At 36.3% G+C, this 19,788-nt stretch overlaps 1 protein-coding gene across 4 annotated transcripts in view; it reads right to left on the bottom strand.

Moving 5' to 3' along the window:
• The window catches only part of PCGF3 (polycomb group ring finger 3), a 45,048-nt gene that overhangs the window by 7,414 nt on the left and 17,846 nt on the right, over positions 1 to 19,788 (bottom strand). For 2 of the 4 annotated variants that reach the window (XM_065744251.1, XM_065744255.1), the window contains exons 1-4: positions 11,537 to 11,642; positions 7,191 to 7,308; positions 2,945 to 3,041; positions 980 to 1,035 (exon numbers count right to left, since the gene is read on the bottom strand). In XM_065744251.1, coding sequence (XP_065600323.1) covers positions 980 to 1,035; positions 2,945 to 3,041; positions 7,191 to 7,299 — 262 coding nt within the window. In that variant the 5' untranslated portion in view covers positions 7,300 to 7,308; positions 11,537 to 11,642. Of the gene's footprint in view, positions 1 to 979; positions 1,036 to 2,944; positions 3,042 to 7,190; positions 7,309 to 11,536; positions 11,643 to 19,788 lie in introns of those variants that run through there. The other 2 variants (XM_065744253.1, XM_065744254.1) reach the window with 2 other exon arrangements.

The following is a 19,788-nucleotide window of genomic DNA, read 5'->3' as shown; positions in this document are numbered from 1 at the left end:
CCCTGTAATGAAGTTCAGATGCAGTATTTCTGAAATTATTCCAAATCCCCTCCTCTGCAGGTGGAACAAGACTGCCAACAAGTAGTGGTGTTGTCAGCACTTAATTCTCTATCTTTGCTATTGCATCAAGTCATGCCAGATCTCATTTGCCAAAATTAGAATACAACAAAGTCATCTGTATAGCTACTATTACAACGATCTTATTAAAATGAGATAATTTTAAGTACTATGCCTATACCCTTCCCACAACATTTCTGTCCAACTACTGTTTCCAAATTTTTACTTACTGTTCTGATTTTCAGTATACTAGAAATAATTTTCATATAATCTATTTAAGCTTGCTTATCAATATCTGAGAAATACATTTCTTGTCATAAGTGCATTAAGATGTTCTATGAAGGTTGTGATGTAAATAAGACAGAAAGATTACAGGATAGTTAATGTAAAGTACTTGTTTATTTGAACAGATCCAGTCTCGAAGAGAATTATGAAAATAACTAAAAGCTACCTGCTGAAAGAACTCTTCCAGTAGAAAAAAAACTTAACTGAAACTAAAAGCAGTTTGGCATTACATTCTACCTCTGAGGATTCTGGAAATCTGGCGTAATAGGTTTAAGTCCACAGTTTATAGAGAAAAAAAAAGATAGCTGCATTGTGACAACATATAAAAGCTGAATTAATGCTGTGATTTAGGTAATACTACTTTTTGATGAAATATCTAATCTAGTGTGTTTTTTTTTCTTCTCCATAAAATTACTGATAGTACAGATATGAAGCAAAATAAATCAGAAGAAATAATGAAAGAACAAGTTTTCTGTCGTATATTTTATTTCTCCTCAATTTCCCCTCCCTTCTGTATTTAATTACTTGAAAATGTGAGTTTTTTTTATTTGGTTGTGGGTTTTTTGCTTGTTTGTTTTTTAACTGTTACAGAAGTACGTGCAAAGATGTGTCTAAAAAAAATCATACTACAACTTACCTTCTTGGAGGCCTGGCACAAGTTTGTAAACAATATCTTGCATTGTTCTGTCATGACTATCAAGGGGGGAAAAGATAGAATCAGAAGTTTATCTCAACTGTCTTGTTTCAAAACATTTGTGTTAAACAAGTCCCAGTGCTAAAATGATTTAAAAACTCTAAATCTCTTGAAGAAGAATTTCAATTCTCTAGTCAGTATTTAAATAAAATAAGAGACGAGAGTAGTTAGAAAGGAATTGAGATAAAGCAAAGGCTAATATAGGAAGCCCATGGAAATTACAGGAAGAATTAGGCTTTTCCTTTCAGCAATCAAGCACATCTGTCACCAGTAAACTCAAAATTCCTTGAAACTATAAGGTAAACATATTTTTAGTAGAAAAGAATCAAAGCCAGTATGTTTTTTATATCTGAAGATTCATCTCTCATCTTCCTGGGTTATCCCTACTAGCTTTACCAAACGTGGAAAAAAAATAGCTAAAAAATAAATTAAAAAGACAACAACATAAAGAAAATTTGATTTTGCTCTTAAGCCACGCTTTTTGCTATGAAGCCGATATGGATAATATGTCCCAGATGAAAGAAGCATAACAAACTCATACATGGCAGGACTGCTTAAAATTCTCAACCTTAATAGCAAGCTTACAAATATAAAGCTCTATTTTAAACCATAATTTACCTGCAATTTCTAATTAGTCTAAATTAAGTCACTATCTGAAAGAAACATCATATTATCCTAAATTCCAATTCATAAATAAAATCAGAAAAAATCTAAGTATCTGTCTCGGCTGCTGCAAGGTCATTACCTCGCAATATGAAATCCTGGATCTGACTCAAATAAAAGAACGAGCTTACAAGAGTAGTCTTGGGTTTCTCATCACCTGATGTTCACTTCACAGCAGTGGAGATCAGTAAACATTACAGAAATGGTAATAATTCGAAGAGTGTAATGGATGATTATGTATTTCTTGAAGTAGTACTACATAAAGAACCAAAATATCATTAATCCTAAAATCCATGTAACTTCAAGCAATAGCAATCCCATTCGCACTGGCTTGGATTTTCAAGTTTCACGTGGACATTTCTGGAACATCTCCAAAAATATTTTAACTGAGTGGACTGAACCTACCATCACTCTGAGATCCGAAGTGACCTTTTAACATCAATAAGAATTGCAAAAGATAAGACACATTTGTTTTATATATTCTCCAGACATAAAAGATGAATACAAGTGTGAAGAATCCATGTTTTAAGACATACAGTGAAACTTTTGACTAACAATTCTTTATTTCATGAATAAATAAATAAGATGAAAGTAGGCTAGGCAGACTATTTTAGTCTCAAAGGGGCAGTATTTTACAACCATTACAGGCAGAATACTTTCTTTGAAGTGTATTCAGTGACAGAAAACAACTTGTGAATTCCGTTCTATCTTTTCTCAATTTGGTGCTTTACTTCCTGACCCCTTTTGGCACTGAAAACGAACTATGCCAAGGTACTGTATTCCTGTAGCTTTACAGTAAATGAAGATGCTGTCTTGAGCCACACTAATTCCTTCCTTCCTAATTGGCATCTACTTGTGCATTCAGAATGTACACTGACAATATTTAGCATGTACATATCATATATATATATATGTATGCATGTATCAGACACAAAAACCAGCTTTGCTGATTTAGTAAAAGTATTATTTCTATAAATGTTTTGTTTTTGTTACTTCTGTGATCCATTAAAACTTGCTCAAAAATTAAACAGTGAAGTGCACACTTTGCATGTTCTTAAGCCTTAAAAATCCTAACAGATGTCAAGGAATTGAAAATTCACAGGCCAGTTTAATATAATTTCATTCAACCTTACATTTATAGCCAGCTGATCAGCACGTAAGACAATTTAGGAAAAAGCCTTCCTGTATTAAAGGTTTAAAAACAGTCTTGAATGAAACTAATTGCATTTTTGCTTTCATACTTACCCAATATACTGCAATGGGTGGCTCTGATGTATAACAATTCTACATGTTGGACAGGTGTTGTTTTCTTCCAAATACTTCACCAGGCAGCTTCGACAGACTGACAACAAAGACAATCATAATTACAAACAAATTTAAAAAGCATAATGAAAAAACAAAAAAAAAAGCTTGTTCTTATCACAAATGCTTGTTTCTGGAATATACGTAAGGGCGATTTTTCCACCATACAAGCATGTCAAACCCTGAAGTTTTCAACATTTTTCACAAAGGCTCTTGATGCAGGAATGTTCTGCACTTAGAATTAAAGCACCTTTACCTAGACAGATTCTGACTAATATAGCACACAACACAATTCTGGGCCTTACTAGAACAGTTATTTCTATCAGGTCAGCTTGCAGCATCCAGTTTTCACAAATGATATTGCAAGCACTGTACACCATTAAGATACAAAGCCAACTTGCCATGGCCACACACAACAGTAAGGTGTGCTGTGAAAATGAAACTAGAACAAATAAATTAAGTAATTTTTTGTTTTGTTAATAGTAGATTACTTTCCAAAACTGGATATCCAGTTGTTATTTCACTTCTAACTTTCACAGAGCACATGATAGTTAAACTTCTGCCAGAAAATAATTAAATGGGGACAGATCTTCAGTATTCATAAAAAGCATTGGCAAAACCTGCTAAAGCAGTGCTATATTATAGAGCTGCATGCTGCTGAAACATTTTCCAGCTGCATATACACGCTCATCTGCACCTGGCTCAAAATAAACTATTAGGAAACAGCATTGATAATATGCAGCACTAAATGACTTCCTGACTCACTTGAAGTTCTAAATAAAACTCCAATCTGAACTGTAAAGTTAAAAAAAAAAAAGCAAATAATCTTTTTCTTAAGCAGCAGCAGTTCATTTAATTCTGGTATTAATCCACACAAATTATACAAAGTAGAAGAATTTCTGTAACTACAGTGCCATCTAGCTTTCAGACAGGATGATGGTACATTTCAATAAACAGCTGGTAATGTCAAGAAAATTGCACAGCAGCAAAGCAGGCACAAGGACTCTGTACCTTATATTGTATTTACACATTCATAGTGACAGTACCACTGCTGGTAGAGGTTATGGCCATGCCAAGACTCATAGCTTTCAGCACAAAGTACAGATCTTGCATGGCACTATGGAGAAGAATGCCACATGACTAGTTCCGTTGTCCTATTTCAATCAATCTTCCAGTTTAGGTAAGTGTACAACAATTCCTTCTAAACCAAACTCAGTATAAATCAGCCTAGATTCAGACAGGCTTATTAGTTCACACACAGCTCATAAACAAACACAATTAGATAGGTTATTAAGAGTTCTGCAGTCTTCTAGAGTGTTTTTTGTTTGTTTGTTTTATTTTCTTTTCTTCTCAAGGTTAAGTTGGGATTTATCCAGACAGTTGGACACTGGTTGGAGCCCTAAACTGAGCTGTATATTTTCTGCTTGCCTTTATAGTGCACTTAAGCGTATCCGAGAACATACACTAGAAAAGGAACAGGGACATTGTTTATCCATTTATTTGTGCAGCTTCTCTCCCCATAACAATTCCTATTCTACATCTAGTCCAACAAACAGGTTCTGCTCACCATCCTCACGAACTCACAGAATAATAGCTTTTGTTTCTCATTTTGGAATACCCTTCACGCATAAATACCAATGAGCATCAAATTGAAAATGTAAACTTTATGAAGACCTACATATATCAGACAACCTAGAACTCTAACCAAGAGACAGATATACACTAGCAAAGATTTAATAATGAGTTTCTACTAATAAATGTAGTATTTACTGAGTTAGAGGTTTGACTGTCACCAACAAGCTAGAGATTAGTACAGAAAAATGAAGGATAAAAGGAAGTGAAAAAATGTGTTTTCCCTCAAAGACTCTCACCACAGGTTTCAAGTATTGTCTTTACTGCTGAAGAGTCTATGATGGTAAGAATATGAAGAAAAATGAGATAACTGTGTAGTTATGAGTAGAAGCAGAAAGAAAATTACAACTCAGCAGAGAATTCATTATCTCAACAGGCAAGACACTTTCAGGGTAGATTCTACAAGGATGCCTTCTCAGGAGTATGCATCATTAGTATTAGCATACACAACACAGATAATGCCAACTTTTAGAAAATTGTTTTTTTCTGTTTGTTTTTAATACAAATTTGTACCATCTGTCAAAAAAAAAAATTCAAATGCTACTGGATACACTTGGAGTTAGTATTCTGAAAAATATAAACAGACAAAACAAGGGCAGTGCAAACCATAGAACAGGTGAAAGAAGAAGAAAAATAAAAGCAGTAGAACATAGCAAGAGGTATTCCCTGACTTACGAAGAAAGTATTTAGTACTTAATAAAGACTTACTTCGTAAATGAACATGAGAAGTGGCATAGACTATGTCACAGAATCATAGAATTGTAGGGGTTGGAAGGGACCTCCAGAGGTCATCAAGTCCAACTCCCCTGCCAAAGGAGCTCCCTAGCCCAGTTGCACCAAGTGGTTCTTGAACATCTCCAGAGAAGGTGACTGCACCACCTCTCTGTGCAGTCTGTGCCAGTGCTCCATCACTGCACTGTGAAGGAGTTCCCACACACATTTGAGTAGAACTTCCTATGTTAACAGAGAGAAAGTTGTAATAGAACAAAAAAGGATTCTCTAGCTCTAAGTCAACCACAAGACTTATCATAATACTGTTTTTATTTGTAATCTTGTTAACAGTAGTAGTTGAGAAAAAAATTAAGAATAAGTCAGTCAAGCTTAAGGATCAAATAAGTCTCCCTACACTGCAGAAAGTACACTATGGAAATTATGATGTGAAGCACTAGCAGAAGGGACATGAGAAGAAACAGAACAGCATGGAAGAGTGACAAGAACAATAAACTTATTAGGAACTGAAAAACATAACATAACTTCGAAATGAAATACAATGGAAAATGTAAGCTTAGCCAAGTTATAAATATTCTAAGATTAACCTTACTAGCAGATTTTAGGTGGTAAATAAAAAGGAGTTAAACAAAAACTTTCCGTGGGGATGAAGCCACTGCAATTAAATAATTAATTCATTTCCAAGAAAGCTTAGGATCATGAAGCTATTCAAACAACATACTAGTTTTATCAGAATAACATACTATGACACATGAACTTCAAAATGCATGAGGTTTCTCAAGATGCATGGCATGTAATACTGAATAGATTAATACAGGTCTACATGAAGAAAACTAATGATGTTCTAAGCTCATAGCAGATAAAATCAGACAAAGAGAAGGGCTCAGCTTACATAAATGTGTTGGTAAACTGAAGGGATTCTGAAGACACAGCTTAAAAGATACTTTTTCTAAAACCTTGTAATATAAAGACATCTCTGTGGCAGCTACAAAGGATATTTAATACTACTACCATAATTCCTTTGACAGGAAAGTTAATTCCTCAGATGATACCCACCCTTAGAAAGGAAACTCTGAATCTGAACTAATTCAAGACAAGCAACAGTTCTGGCATCGCCATTTTGGACTCAATTCCTCCACAGAAGGAATAATTTCTGTTGAGTCCTTCTGGACCTTTATTCATCACCAGTTTTCAAACCTCATCACTCTTATATTCAATTATGTCAACAGTAAAGATACTGAAATGAATTTATAACTTCAAGATAAACTCTTTGTTTTGTTTGTTGTTTTTTGTTTTGTTTTGTTTTGTTTTTGTTGTGGTTTTGTTTGCTCGTTTTAAATCTAAGGTTTTGTGACATTCTTAGCCCTAATTCACTAATGTGAAACTACAAATTCACAATGCAATATAACAATCTCCTTAAAATGTTCCAGAACAAAAACCTATTTCTAGAGTACAATGTAATATACTTATTCTTCATCAAACATGTCTGCTCTCTTCACAGGGACAGGAGAGCAAGAGATATCTAGGAGACTACAGGTAGAGAACATGTGCTGCATCAATTGTCATGATGAGAGAACTATGCATACCACATTATTTCAGCATGAAAATAGGCTGCATTTTTTAATACATACATCACTACTTCTATATGACTTCAAGTTTGTGCATTACAGTTTTAGCATCTTCACTCACTTTGTAAAAAAAACATTTTGTTAAGAAAAAAAACAGTCTAGAAAAGCATGTACTGTTCTGGCTGCTGCACAACAGACTTTTGAAATTCAGCTTAAAAAATAAAATAAAATCTCTAGAATATAATTATAATCCTACTTACATGTATGTAAGCATTCTGTTACAGTGGTAGCATCAATCAGGTATCCATTGCACAGACGACAGGTTATATGGGCATTAATGTCCCAGAGCTTAATCTTTCTTGTTAGCATCTTTGGTGTCTGCAGAAAAGAAACCATACAGAAACACAGCTGTAGTGATGAAGTGATTTGGTGATAAATTACTAACTACAATTCACCTTAAAGATATGTTTACACAACTCTCATACACTGCATATGTGTACACACATGCACATCCATACAAACACAGAATGATAACACTAACTTTTAGAAAAATCTTCACAGAAATAAAAGGTATTAATGCTCGTGGTTTCACATTATTTCAAGTTGAAGTTTCACATAGAAGAAAATAGTTTTTCTACCACACTGTTAATAAGACCTCACTGCCTGCAGGACTTGGATTTAAGGTGAAATACTATCATCCTGCTGATCTAAGCAATTAGTAGTCATCAGAAAAATTTCACCAAAAAAAAAAAAAAAAGAAGAAAAAAAGGTAGAGAAAATCTTCAGAACAATTAGATTTTTAAAACTGAGAATTCAAAAGAACTTGATCTGATATGGCATAGTATGTTCAAATAAACTTAAGACCTGCCTCTACTCATTATATCTAAACATATTTTTGAAATCATCTCAGTAAAAACTGAAATGTAAATCCAGAATTTCATTTTATTTAAATGGGGGTTAGTACAAGAATATGTTTCAAACTAAAATTGCCTCACTGGCAGAACTGCAGTTTGTTGTACTTAAAAAACATGAACTAGAAAGCTTTTAGCTCTTCAGAACAATAGATAGCATAACCACCATTAAAAAGGCAAAAATAAAAAATTAACAGCTCATTAACTTCTTTAGCAGCAACCTCAGTTACTCTGAGAAAATGGTTCACAGAAGCTATGACTGAAGAAGCACATTTTTACCTTTAAATATATAAACATACACATATATCTTTATCTATTTACGTATGCATATAACCATATAAAAATATATATTATTTTTGAAAATGCACTGGGAAGAATAACAAGAGAATTTTATTGTCACCATGAGCTGACAGGTTATCATTGTTACAAGGAGTTCAGGAGATACGTTTAAACTACTATTCATGTAAAGAGCACTTTGTAAAATTTAATTCATGAAGCATAAAAGAGAAGTTAAGCTACAAGGACCCTTAGAGAGGCATTAATAATATGACCCTACTGTCTAGACAGGAATTCAGAAAGAAGTGATAAGGTCTACCACAGATTGAATCCAACCTTTAGAGGCAGAAAAGTCAAAGATGTTACAGTAAAAACTGAAGCAAAAAAATTATTTTCTAGGGAAAGCTTGACACAATCTTTTCTGCCACTACAGTAGAGACAAGCAATGTTATTACAGGAATCACATGACATGACCTGCAGGGAATGGAAATCAGTTGAGATGGGACATAATATGAAGAGAACAATGAATGAGCCATACATAGAAAAGGTTAAAATGCTAGTAAATTGTAATAAAGTCAATTTTACAGGACAGGAAAGGGGAAAGGGGACAGGAAGGAAGAGAGTAGACCAGAATCTGAATTTTTAAACATAATTTTCAGAACCTAACACCATTTTTTCCACAGTTTAACATTGCAAATATTAGTTTCCTGTAAAAATTTCTGCAGACAAATTTCTTACTGACATTTGTTTTTAGGGAAGTCAAAGCTGAACAAAGGCAAATCTGTACAACATAGTGCTTTGTTTGTTCTCCTACACAGTTATCTTCTTAAATTGTAACATACTAGAGCAAGTAATCTCAAACTGAAAGGAGTGTAGATAACTTTCTGAGTCTCTTATTGTCTAGACTGAACAGTGAAATTTGATCCAAAATTAAAGTTTCTCACTCCTGAACTAGCATGCAAGTGAACATTAGAATCAAATTACAGTCCTGCTCCCTCAAACCCTTGTTGGTAGAACAGAAGGAAGTCACAGTTATCAGTCCTACAACCACAAAACATTGTGAACAACAGATGCTTTCTAATAATCCATCTGAATCTCATCTGCTTTTAGAGAAAACGTAAAACACAGAGAAATGATCACTCAGCCAGCAAGAAAGATTTACAGCATCGTGTAGGTTGGAAGTAACTTCCCAAAAGCTCTAATCCCACTTTGCACTCAAAAGTGACACGCTTAATTGTAGTACTCTCGGGCACAGTCCTGCTGAACTCAACATATCTAAGAACGGATACTCCACAGTCTCTCAAGGCAATCTGTTTCAGGTTCTGACCATCCTCACTGGAAAAGAAAAGTGCTCCAATTATTTCATGGTGCTGAATGGTGCTGTGCTGTAGTCCATGTGCAATGCCTCTCATTCCAACAGCGTGCACCGCTGATAACAGAGTGGCCCCATTTTCTTGATTACTGTCTGTAAGCATATGGAAATAGCAACACCATTTTCCCTCACTCTAAGCAATAAATAAATATATAAATAAATGAAAATAAAAAAATAGGACCTTTGTAAGCATAGCATATAAAAGCAGCAACACCAGTATCTCAGACAATATATGAAGAGCCACTGTTAATCAAAATATTTAGTACTTTGCACCAGGAACTATTTTTGAGTCAGGACAGAACTAACTGGAAGTGTACTGTTTTAAAGAATTAGGACACATTTTGGAGTTTTAGAGACCTGAATCAATTATTGAAAGAAGCCTTGTTTTAAAGTGTGGTTTAACCAAGCAGGCAGCTAAACACCACAAAGCCTTCACTCACTAGAGTGAAAAAGAAGCAGAACACAGGGGATGAGATAAAAACTATTTATTAGGACAGAAAAGGAAGAGACAAACAGCAGTAATTATAATTATGTGTATGCATAATTATACATATATACAAAACCAACTGATGTACAAGCAATTGCTCACCACCAACCAACTGTTCCCCATCCAGTCCCTAAACAGAGGCTGCTCCCTGGGTCAACTCCCCTCAGGTTATTATTTTTTTCACATTATATCATATGGTACGGAACATCCCTTCGTCCAGTTCAGGTCAGCTGTCCTGATAATATCCCTTCGCAGCTCCCTGTGCACTCCCCAGCAGCCTCCCTGGCAGGACGGTACAAGAAGTTGAAATAGTGAGATGTTCTTGGCTCTGTGCAGCATTGTTCAGCAGCACCTGAACCATCATGGTGTTATCAACACTGCTTTTCTTCTAAAGTCAGAACACAGCATCATGGTATACACTATGATGAAACTCAACTCTGTTCTAGCTGAAACAGGAGAAAAGAAATAAAAAAGAAAAGAAAAAAAGAAAAGAAGAAAAGAAAAGAAAAAAGAAAAAAAAGAAAAAAATAGAAAAGAAGAAAAGAAAAGAAAAGAAAAGAAAAGAAAAGAAAAGAAAAGAAAAGAAAAGAAAAGAAAAGAAAAGAAAAGAAAAGAAAAGAAAAGAAAAGAAAAGAAAAGAAAAGAAAAGAAAAGAAAAGAAAAGAAAAGAAAAGAAAAGAAAAGAAAAGAAAAGAAAAGAAAAAAGAAAAGAAAAGGAAAGAAAAAAGAAAAGAAAAGAAAAGAAAAAACTGAAGAGAAGAAAAGAGTGAGGGTCCTGAAAAGACTGGGCTAGATGAAATTCTTCTGTGACAAACTAACAAAATCTGCTTTCCTAAAATATGCCACTGATGAATCCTGAAATGGATCTAAGAGCTATCCAAATCAATTCTGAAGAGATTGCTTTCCTAACAACTGTACAACAATGAATTATTAATGAATTGTTCAGAAACAGCCTGTCTACAGCAGGGAGAAAAGAAGAGGCAGTCTCTAAGCTCTGGAACATAGACTCCATGCAAGCAAAAAGTTCCAAACATCCTGCCAACATGCCAGAAAGATCACTTGAACCAAAATTTGTATTTCTTCCTCTTAGTCCCAATTAACATTATTTGATACCGAACTGTCAGATCACCATCAGCCTCTGACTGTCTGGTAAATACTACGTCATGCCAAGGGGAAACAAAGACAAATACAAAGACATCTGCACTATATTCCTAATTAATGTATATAAACAAACAAAAATAAACACAACCAAGAGATGCTGGCAGTGAATATACATGTGTCAGTCAACTGGTTTTAGACACATCACATTTCACCAACTAAGGCAGATTTATATTAAGATGATCAGGAAGAGTATTACAGATCTCTCCAGTAAAAACATGTCAGCAACAAGATGTGGCCAAATGCCCCTGTACGCGCTTTTAGCTTTCAGACAGATTTCAGCACTGAAAACTAATATTAATGCAAGTTCAAAGAGAGGTTAAGCAAAGAAACTCCTCAGAAGTTTGGCCTTAACATTAATACATATCTAGTCAGGAATATTTGGGCCTACATGAGGCATACCTCTCAAACCAGCATTTCTTTTCAGAGTTTGCCATCCAGAGACCTGAAAAGACAGAAAAATAGTCTGAAAGTTAACATCCAAAATTCCTCAAAATCCAGCTGCCATGTAGAAATACTTAGCTCACCAAATTCAACTAGAAGTTCCTATATTAATATAACAGCAGGGTGGGGGGCATGTGATTCATATCTGATTAAGAAAGCAGGAAAAGTCTGTCAGAAAGATGGAAAGGGAACTTCAAAAGAAAAAGATGTCAGTCTCCTATGAAAGGACACAGTTACCATGGGAAACTCAAAAATCCAGCTAGTTCTATCGCCAAGTGAATGCACAATCTAGAGAAAAACATTATCTTCATAAATGACAGAAGAAAAAACAAACAAGATCCTTGATCCACAACCCATGGCTTACTCAGACAGTGGTCAGTTTGAAAAAAAAGAAGACAAAATAAAATAAAATAAATGAATAAATAAAAGATTTTGGATTGCTGACCCACAACCAAGTAAGAATTATTGTCAGCTTTCAAGTCACACTTACAAGTAATCTGTAATATCTAAAAATAACGTAGAGGAAATGCATGGTATTTCCAGAATCTCTATGATATTATTTTGGAAAATATCTAGCAAAAAAGATGTATCTTCCAGAGAGAGGATAATCTCATACATATATCACAGTATGAGAAAAGAAGGCAGTTTTTCTTATGAAGTGATTCACACAGGGAAAATTCAGATGTTAAGAGACAGGTAATGAGTACTACTGCTTCCATTCTCCTGTTCCACAAATCAAAGCACAGCCTGCAGTTGCTGATTTTAGTGTGACATTGCTAAAGGAATTACAAATACCATGACACAAAACATTTACGATAATATTAGGCACAAACATCAATGCAAAACAAATAACTCTTCACAACTGTACCATGAGGTGCTTTTACTGCATTCACAGAAAACAATGCAAGGCTGCATCAGATGCACTTTCACTGGAACCCAAGAAAAGATCGTCACAGAGGAAGTAAGATGCCTCATATACGGACAGGAAGAAAAATGGAGTTATCTACCAGTCTAAGAGCATACCACAACATAAACCTATAAGCAACATGGTCTTCCAAAGAAACTGCCATGCATCTTCCTTCACTGCTGCGGGCAGAGGACATACTTGAGCTGGAAGGAGAAAGTGGCATTTAAGTGGTAAGAAAAGTGCCAACAGTTGTTTGTCCTAAAACTCCACCATATGCTTCCTGCTCTGGCTGCACAATGAGAGTGATGCACTACAAATGCTCAATATAGAGAAAATCCATGCATTTAGAGACACTCACTGAGAACTGCGAAAACAGACTAATCTGCAGATCCTGAATACTAACACATTAGAACAGAGCACTATGATTCCAGAATGATTTTACTTAAAGGTTTCTTCAAACTGCTACTATTGTTGTTGATAACTTGAGAGATTATCTAACTGTAATTCTCACTTGTACCACTCAACACTGTAAGGCAAAACATGTAGTTGCCCTGACCAGGTAAAAATTCAGAAATGAAGAGAATGCCTGAAGGGTTCACAAATCATTACAACATTCAATGTTAAAGGATGAGCATCTTTTTCTTCTGCAGAAATATAGCATAATGTTACTTCATTAAAAGCAGAAAAAACAGTGCTCACAGTGGAGAGAGCCTGAGGAAAAGCAGCCATATGTGCCACATAAACAGCCATATGTGCCATATAGCCAGATGCTACTAATTTTGCAGAATAATTACTGAAAGGCATTAAGGTTATACAGCACTGGAAGCAGAAAGAAAACAATAGCAGGTATACCTCAATTCACAAGGTCTGTGGCGTTAAAGTCACAGTTCTAAGAACAAAATATTAAAATGAAGGAACTTCATGCAGACCCAAAAAAAAATATTTTTTTCAAACCAGGATTTAAGCCTGCAGTACATTTGTTAGTAACTGCATGTAGATGAAACAGTACACAAAAAACAATATGGCTAAGAGTATTACATAAATTTATTAAACAAACAAACAAATAAGTAAAAACACCAAAAAAAATCCCCACAAGTTTAATATAAATTATATTTCACTTTTGCAAATGTTTTAATCTCAGGTCAAGATATTTTATGAGTTGGATGCTTATTGCAGGAGAACAGGCGTGATCAAAGAGCTGCTGTAAAAGCCTATCCAGTGCTCTGATAGAATAGGAGAGTTACTGTCTCAGGTAAACAACTTCAGGTGCACAACACCTTTCTTCAAGGAACAGAAGGACAAAATAAAAAGAATATTTGTGGATCTTTTGGCTTCAGATGTCAGTCATTTGCTTCTGCTGTTTTCAGGTTCTATTACTCTTGAGTATTCAGTGTGAAACAGTTTATCAGCCACTTAAGAACAGTAATTTCAAACATACTGGAAGTGAGAAGGTTCTGGGTTTAGCAAAATGTGGAAACAGAAAAAAATATTCCAAATTGACTTGTAAAATATTGAGAACTTAAACAAAAATCTTTGTGTTGTTTTTGCCAAGCACTACTGAATAAAAGAACCGAGCCAAAACAAATATTTTTGTTGAGCAGGATGAAATATGGCCCAGTGCTTATATTCACTTTAGCAGGCCAGCTTATGATAAACAGCTGATAAGAAGCCTTTTTATTACTTCATCTGTATATGTTTAAGTAGACAATGTGTACAAGTGTTCTTTTTAATATAATGCCAGAAATTCCTAACATCTCCTGGCAAGGAGATCAATCGTTTTTCCTATTTCTAGACATGTATCAGCACCAGCAGATGGCACTAGTAGCCTAACTTCATAGAGCAGGTTTAGGTGCTAACTTCCAACATTGCGGATCTAAAACATGCGTGCCCAAACTTTTGGCTTGCCTGGTCTGCACTGAGCAAACAGGAATTGACAGGAATTGTCTTGGGTCACATATAAAATTTATAAATTTATAGCTAATGTATATAAGAAAGTTATATATAATTAAAATGTTAAAAACAGCAACAAAAACATAAAACTACTACCAGTGGAAGTAGCCACGGTTCTTAGTGAGCTCTTAAGGCATTCACCAGAGATTTTTAATGAAATGCTGCTCTTACCATGCTTCATCTTTGACAACAGTTGTTCACAAACACAAAGAATGCCAAAAAGTGATGACATTAATAAGGCATGACTACTAAGAGACGGATATTTTTCTCTGCTAAGATAGGCCTTATGAAGGTCTAGTAAAGAGACAAGACCAAATTTTTCTTTCAGTTGAATGTCTGATTGCAAATCTACACCTTCAATTTGAAAATTCAGTGTATTTATATCAACTGAAAATGGAGTCACAAATATACCGAAAATGTTTTAAGTCTTTTTGGAAACCTTGAAATCAAATTCCTTTATGAAAATAGAAAGCAGGGCTGCATATTTTTTTGCTGGTCATAGGACTGTGTTTAGCTAACACATGTATGAAATTATCCGCCTTAAGTTGAGCTTGTCATAAATTAAATTTTATTTCAAATACAGTTATGGTTTGAAAAATAGCACAAGTTAATTTCACCTTGTAGATGTGTGTTTAGCACATTTAAACGAGCAGGCAAATCCACCAAAAATGCTAAACCTATGAGCCATTTTTAGTGTTAATATTCTGACACAAGTTTCCTTTTTGATTCCAAAAATGACTTAGTTTCAACTTGCAAATCTTTTTTTTTTTCCTCCATATTTTATCCTAATGTAGACAACTTCCTGCAGAAAAATAAATGGGTGTCTGCATAAAAAACATCCATACTTATAAGGAACTCCTGGAATTGGTGATGATTCAACTTATCGGATTTTATGAAATTCTCAGCTTTGATGATGATCTGCATGACATAATCAATTTTTAAGGCTTTTGCACATAAATTTTCATGATGTATGATGGAGTGGTATTCCATCAAATATAAGTTACCAGCGGCAATTGCATCTTCTTCTATTTATTTTATAAGTCCCTCTTTTCCCACAACCATCACTGAGGCACCACCAGTAGCTATACCAGATATGTTGATGAAGGTTGAAGAAAATTCTTTAACGTGTTTTTTTAACTGCTTCATACAAATCAAGCTCTTTATTGCGTCCTTTAACAGCACCAAAGAAGCCATTTCTTCAATATCACTTGTGAAAAGAGCAAGCTGAGCCATATCTGTAGTAGTTTCATGTATCACCAAAACAAAATATTTGAAATTAGCAGCTTTACTACCTGAATTTCTTACAACAGATGTTCCCATTTCTTCAGTTCACCTGGCTACAGTCTGGTGACACAAACTGATTCTAGAAAAATATGTCTGTTTTATGTTTTTATCAGGACACATTATGTCTGCCATGCTTTCCATACATTGCTTAATAAAATCATCAGTTAATGGCTTCCATTTTTTTTTTCTTTTTTGCAATTAGATTTGTTACCACGTATCTTGTTCTTAGTAACCAAGTATGTTAATCTTTTTTTAACAAGATTTTGTTGAGATGACAGACTTTTCTCAGTTCCGCTATTTTGTTTTCATGAAGTATTCCTTGATAAGCATTACATTTGGAAGCGTGTTTCTGCATATGATGTCTTCCTAAATTGTAATCTTTGAAAACTGACACAATTTCCTTGCAAATTAAGCATAATGCCGTATTATTTGTCTTGACAAAGAAGTACTCATCTGTCCATTTTTCTTTGAAGACTCCTTCTTCATTCATGATTTTCCTTCTCTGGAGTTCTGTTTTCTTCCATGATGCCATTGAGCAGGCTGAAATATTAGCTCAAGAAACGGCACAAGCACGTGTCACATGTAATACACATAGGTTTCAGTGTGACTGAGTGAGTGTGACGGGTGCAAGAAGCAGTGAGCACTGCACTGTGCCCTCCCCATGTCCCAGGGCTAGACGAGGCCATGCAGTGGGGAAGAGTCACTGCCATGATGACACAGGGCAGGGAGCACAGGTTGCTTTCCAAAAACAAGAACTACTGAGCACAAATGAAGTATGCAGTTTATGCTGAGCAACTTGCTGGAGTAACACATAAACTACCTAACAGGCCAACAGTCCCGAGTTCCATTAAAAACTGAACTGCATGTTTCTTAAAATCTCAAAAATAAAAATGGCCTCCAAGAATAAGACATTACTCGCTTCACTTTTCTGAGCATTTGGCTCACTGGTATGCTGCCACCATACTATAAAAACTGATATGTAATTGGCCCTAGAGAAAGATTTACATGATTCAATACTCCTCCATTACAATACTTTCTCAAGGAAAGCCACTTGACTTCTCACTCACTTTTTGCAATAGCTTTTTTCTTCTCTAAAAAGATTAAAGCGTGAGGACAGATAAGGATATAAAACTATTAGAGAGTGTCTAAAAAAAATGCTATTAAGACAGTAAAGAGTCTAGAGGGAAAGATGCATGATGAGATGCTGCAGTCCCTCAGTGCATTCAGCACAGAGCAGAGGAGCTGAGGGGAGCCCTCATGGCAGCTGCAGCTCCTCGCAGAGAGCATAGGTCAGTGCTGAGCTCTGCTTTCTGTGACAGCAACAGGGCCCGAAGGAATAGCATGGAGCTGTGTCAGGCGAGGCACAGCTGGGGGTCAGGGAAAGGGCCTGCACCAGAGGGCAGTGGGCATGGAATGGGCTGCCCAGGGCAGTGGGCACGGCCCTGAGCTGCCACAGCTTAAGGAACATCTGGATGCTGCTCACAGACACCCAGTCTGATTTTTGCGTTGTCCTGTGTGGAGACAGGGGTTGGACTTACTGTCATTGTGTGACCCTTCAAACTTGAGATATTCTGTGATTTCTCCAGTGATAAATGCTGTAAAGATGAAAAGCGTAATGAGACTGCTAGGGGAAAATCACACTGCATCTGAGAGCTCAGAAGACGAAACACTACACAATGTATCCAGGTCCAACCAATAGTGAGGTGCAGTGTGTATTTCCAGTAGGCACATGCATACAAAGCACATATATACGTATCTACATCACCAGTGATAGACAGTTCAACCAAAACACAGTGCTCAGAACCACAGATAGCATCAACAACCTAATTCTGCTACAAACTCTGCCAAAGCAGGATGAAGGTATGCAGGTACTTCCTCGGTAGCCACCCCCACCATAGTATCACTGTCTTGCAGACACACCATGGACACATAAAGGTTCCTATGATCCAGGGAGTGCCTCCAGTTGCTAGCACTTAGGTCCACTTACACTGCCTCTCCAGTTGCAGCCCCTTACATGCCCTGTGAAGTGAAGCCTGACTGCAGTTGCTGGCACTAAAACCCCCATATATTTATATACACACACACAACTGAGAACCCCCCAGCCACAGAAAACGTCATAAAGGAATTTTAAAAGACCAACTAGGGAGGTGGTTGAGGCACCATCCCTAGCGCTGTTCAAGAAGCGTTTAGATGAGGTGCTAAAGGACTTAATTTAGTAGTTGGGTAGAGATAGTGATAGGAGGATGGTTGGACTAGATGATCTTATAGGTCCTTTCCAACCTTATGAACTTATGAACTGTTCAACTGTTCAATGATCAACTGTGTTGATCATGCATAGGACACAGACAAGCAAACATATTATGAAGCATTTTTTCTCAGAAAGAGTGGTTAGGCATTGCAACAGGTTACCCAGGGAGTGGTGGTCTCACTTCCCCTGGTGATATTTTAAGGAAAGGGTAAACGTAGTACTTCGAGACATGGTTAAGTGAGCAATACTGGGGCAGGTCAATGGTGGGACTGAATGATCTTAAAGGTCTTTTCAGACCTTAATGGTTCTGTGATTCTATTATGGCCACACTCGTCCTGACTATAGCAGAGGGTTTGGAACTAAATGATCTTAAAGGTCCCTTCCAAACCAAATCATTCTAGGATCCTATGACCTTTTGTCCTCTTATCTGTCTGTTTTCCCACAACTGTTTCTCCTTAAATTACTTAAATTCCTTCTTTTCCTTGTCTTTGGCTCATCCCCAAAACATTCTTCAAGTCTAGTGCAACCTCAGAATTCTCTTTCCCTATGTCTTATGTGTCCCACACCCCTGTGTGGCACCCTTCCCTGCCCAAAAGGTGCTCTCCAGCATTCCCTCATGGTGATAGGTGTCATGCCTGGTTGCAGAGGCTGACGGCTTTCCAGGGACAGCCCTGGCTAGACATAGCTGTTCCTCACCCGCTATATTGTGTCCCACTGATCATCTGGGCTTGTGGAGATGGGTTCTGACAGGCTGGTGGTCCCATGATGGGCCTTGAAGTAATTAGAAAGGGTATAATTCACCCATCTTCCTCCCTGGTCTTGTGAGTGTGCAGATGAGGAGTACCATGAAACCTAACAGATCTCATTAAATATATTCATAGGAGCAAAGTAATGCTGTTCTACAAAGCGCAGTAGCGAAACTCAGGGTGCAGAACAAAGGACGGACCCACACCAAGTACTGATCTTCTTTCAAAAAGTTATTTCCCAGGTGGACAAGGATTCTTCATAGCAAGTAATATTTTCTTTGCACAAAACCTATCATTACAAATATTCCACTGAGCAGGATAAAATACTTCTTCCTCCTTAGTCTTTCACAGCTATGTTTATGAAGCATATGAATGCTCAGCCAAAGTTCCAACAATTAAGCATATACCTGAGTTGAAGTTCAGAAGTAAGAAAAACAAAGTTTAACCAGCTAAATATTCCAATATACCACTGATGGCATAAAATTATTAGATAATCCACGGTCTCAATGATTGTTCTAAGGAATAAACGTGAAGAAAAACTTCTCTACTTGTGAGGGTGACATAGCATAGGAGCAAGCTGCCCAGAGATTTTGGTGACCTCTTCTCTAGAGAGAATCAAAACCTACCTGGATGTGTTCCTGCACAACCTGCTCTAGCTGACTCTACTGGAAAAAGGCAGATCATGGAATCACAGAATCATAGATTGGCTTGGGTTGGAAGGGACCCCAAGGATCACCAAGTTCCAACACCCTACCACAGTCAGGGCCATCCATATCCAGGTCTGGTACTAGATCAGGTCAGACTAGATGACCTTCAGAGGTCCTTTCCAACCTCAGCCTGTGTGTTTTTTGTGGTGTATATGTGACTTGCCTGCCCACAAATATGTTGACAACTTGACTTCTTCAAGTAACACAGTGTTCTCTACAATTTCAATTTGAAACGAATTACAGTCAAATCTCTGTCCTTTTATAATCACGTCTTCAAAACAGGTTAGTTTCACTTACAGGATATAAAGTTATATTTTCAGAATTTCAAGGAAAGACCAGAAAACTATCATGCTAGTTTTCTCAGCAAA

The sequence above is a fragment of the Cyrtonyx montezumae genome, unplaced genomic scaffold, assembly GCF_038088225.1.
Source record: "Cyrtonyx montezumae isolate F1298 unplaced genomic scaffold, pur_monq_1.0 scaffold_30, whole genome shotgun sequence".
In the NCBI taxonomy this organism is placed as follows: Eukaryota; Metazoa; Chordata; class Aves; order Galliformes; family Odontophoridae; genus Cyrtonyx; species Cyrtonyx montezumae.
The sequence above is the reverse complement of the archived record's forward strand: the minus strand, read 5'-3'. Positions and strand labels throughout refer to the sequence as shown.